Raw genomic sequence first — 2,729 nt, forward strand, 5'->3', positions numbered from 1 at the left:
GCACCTTTCTAAAAGTATTAAAGCAGTTCTTACAAGAACTAAAGGCCAAGTTTGAAGTCAAAGTAAACGAACCGCAGTACTTCGTTAGACTAAATTTTTAAATGCCAATTATCTCTATTTTATAATACAATTTTCTATTCTGAACTCTCTTAATTACTCTTTATTTCATCAACATTTACGTAAGAATTGAAGAAAACTGCGGTAAAAACAGTAATTATACTTCTGACATACATTAAATATCAGTACATTTCCATAACTGCAGTATAGGCATCAAATAAGTAGGTATTTGATTAACAAATCACAGTTTTATTTATTAATTTTATAAATGTGCATAAGACGTTAGTTATTTCAGTGAAAAGAAGATGCAAATACTTATCGGAAAGATGCCAACACTGTAAAATAGGACATTGACGTCTGCAGTATCTAAAAAAATAAGAGATATTATAAAACTTACAATACTTAATTAAATGTAACATTATATATACATATAAATAAGATATTAATTAATTAATTGACTAATTGATTAAATTTTTGTTTTATTATTTGTACCGTACAAAAGTTCTCCAGCGACATTACGAATAGTTTTCCAGCCATTAGCTTGCACGGTATACGACTTCTTATCAAGATCAGTACAATGTCCTTCTGTATCTGGACAGGCATATTATACCAGAAGCATGAATACCTGCAATCTGGCAATTTTAATATCCGATGCGTCCGCAATAATTGCGCTCCGCACTCTCAGAAAAGAATTCTAGATACAATACTATTAGGATCGAAATAAGGCCAATCATATTTAGTATTAAAAGAAGAATATTTTAATCTTAAATAGAGGAATTCTTGAATCTAGAATAATTCTGAGAAAATTAGAGGGATAGCATCAAGATTATTTTATTCTAGATTTAAGAATATCTCTATTTAAGATTAAAATATTCTTTTTTCTAGAAGTCTAATTTAAGAATTCCTTTATTTAAGATTAAAATATTCTTCTTTCAATACTAAATATGATTGGCCCTATTTCGATCCTAATAGTATTGTATCTAGAATTCTTTTCTGAGAGTGCGATCACTCACGTTGATTCGTGAACGTTCGAGCTTTGGTCCAGCAGATATTGCGCCAATAAGCTAAGAAAAAACAAGTGAATCAGTTGGCCACATATAAACATAACGCATGTCGCCATTCCGTCCCATTGGAATGGGGCAAGCCTGCTCACTAACTAAAAAAGAAAAGAAAGAAAAGTGAGGTGTTTGATCGCTGTAATTTCCATCTTTATTCAGACTTACTTGAACTGCAGAGATACTTATGATGATTAGGTTTAAGCCTAATATGACGAGGAAACACCACGTATAAATGCAGTGCAATAATTGCACACAACTGATTAACAAAGAGATCGTTTAAGATATATTTAAGAAATTTAAAGTAACGTCGTATCAAAAATATATTTTATACAATATTATATTTTAATTCCATCGAGATTATGATTGTATACAGTGTTTCTTATTAAATGTGTTTTACTTCAGCTCAAATCTTTAATCAATTTTTTTCTCTCTACGGAGATACGTTTAGCAAGAAACGTCCTGTATATTAATATATATATATATATATATATATATATTTTATTTTACCAACTGTATTGCTCTTTGATGATTAATGACGCATTCTCTCATGACAGCAGCTTGCTCTTTTAATCTTAGTTGTCGATCTTCATATTTTACGTAGCATTCAACATTATAATTATGATTCTCGAGAGATTGCATGATGTGTTTTTTTATCGAATCGGCAACGTGCTCCAATTTGTGTCTGCAGGTCAAACAATTATTTCATCTTCCATGCGTGGATATTCTACAGAGTGTAATGTCTGGTAATTACCGTTAGATGAGCTTATTATTTCCTTAAATAACATTTTTTTTTTTACAATTGCTTAAAACTTCGATCAAATTTTTGGTCTTGTGAGAGAAGCTTATTTTTTTATTAAAATTAATTTTTAATTTTTTAAAATTATTTTAATTTTTTAAAATTATTTTAGAGGACAATTTAATATCTTCATCGAGCTATAGCTCTCTCAGATTATTGTGAATTGTCGGTTGCGGAGTAAAATGCGGAATCTATAGCCGTTTTCACTTACAATTAGTTGCAAACAAACAGAGTTACTTATATCTCTGACGCTTACCTTACTATCGCAAACAGGCAGCAACTGTGAACGGTAAGCGTAACGTACATCAGATCGGGGCCAATGATATTTAATACAGTCGCTGTTGATGTCGTACTACTGTGCAGCCACAACCATAGCCAGTGGGTCTGAACGTCAATCCCGTAATCGAGGTCGTAGGCTAAGCTTCTCACGCGCGTGCCGTTGTGGGGTAAGATGATGTCCAGTATCGGCGAGATCATCGATGTCATGATAAAGCACACGAGTGCGTTACACAACATAGCTAAAAAGGCAGGTATAACAATATACATAAGTACACGCTCGCTACGCCCGGCGCGATGCGACAACCCTTCATACTTGAGTAAATGATGCACAACGTTCTCCCCTTCGACGTATAATTCACTAAAATCTCATACTCCTTCGCCGTCGGATTTACTTTCCAGTCTATTTCGATCTGCCGCAGTAACTCTTTCACCTGAAAACGGCATTTCGTGAAGAGACGCGCGGATGTCTGTTAAGTTAGCACAAAAAAATCGGAATAACACATATACAGAAATTAAGTGCTCTTTATGTGCTATATTCA

At 32.9% G+C, this 2,729-nt stretch overlaps 1 protein-coding gene across 1 annotated transcript; it reads right to left on the reverse strand.

The window, feature by feature from the left end:
• Positions 1-315: 315 nt before the first annotated feature.
• On the reverse strand, positions 316-2,657 carry LOC112459299 (odorant receptor 13a-like; the record flags this gene model as incomplete). Its single annotated transcript, XM_025023336.1, has 7 exons — positions 316-423; positions 550-682; positions 1,071-1,213; positions 1,281-1,371; positions 1,627-1,797; positions 2,168-2,429; positions 2,504-2,657. Coding segments are annotated over 7 exons (1,005 nt in total), but the record flags the coding sequence as incomplete, so codon positions are not given.
• Between the last annotated feature and the right edge of the window lie 72 nt (positions 2,658-2,729).

The sequence above is a fragment of the Temnothorax curvispinosus genome, unplaced genomic scaffold (genome assembly GCF_003070985.1).
Source record: "Temnothorax curvispinosus isolate PA1 unplaced genomic scaffold, ASM307098v1 QBEX01009701.1, whole genome shotgun sequence".
NCBI classification, from domain to species: domain Eukaryota; kingdom Metazoa; phylum Arthropoda; class Insecta; order Hymenoptera; family Formicidae; genus Temnothorax; species Temnothorax curvispinosus.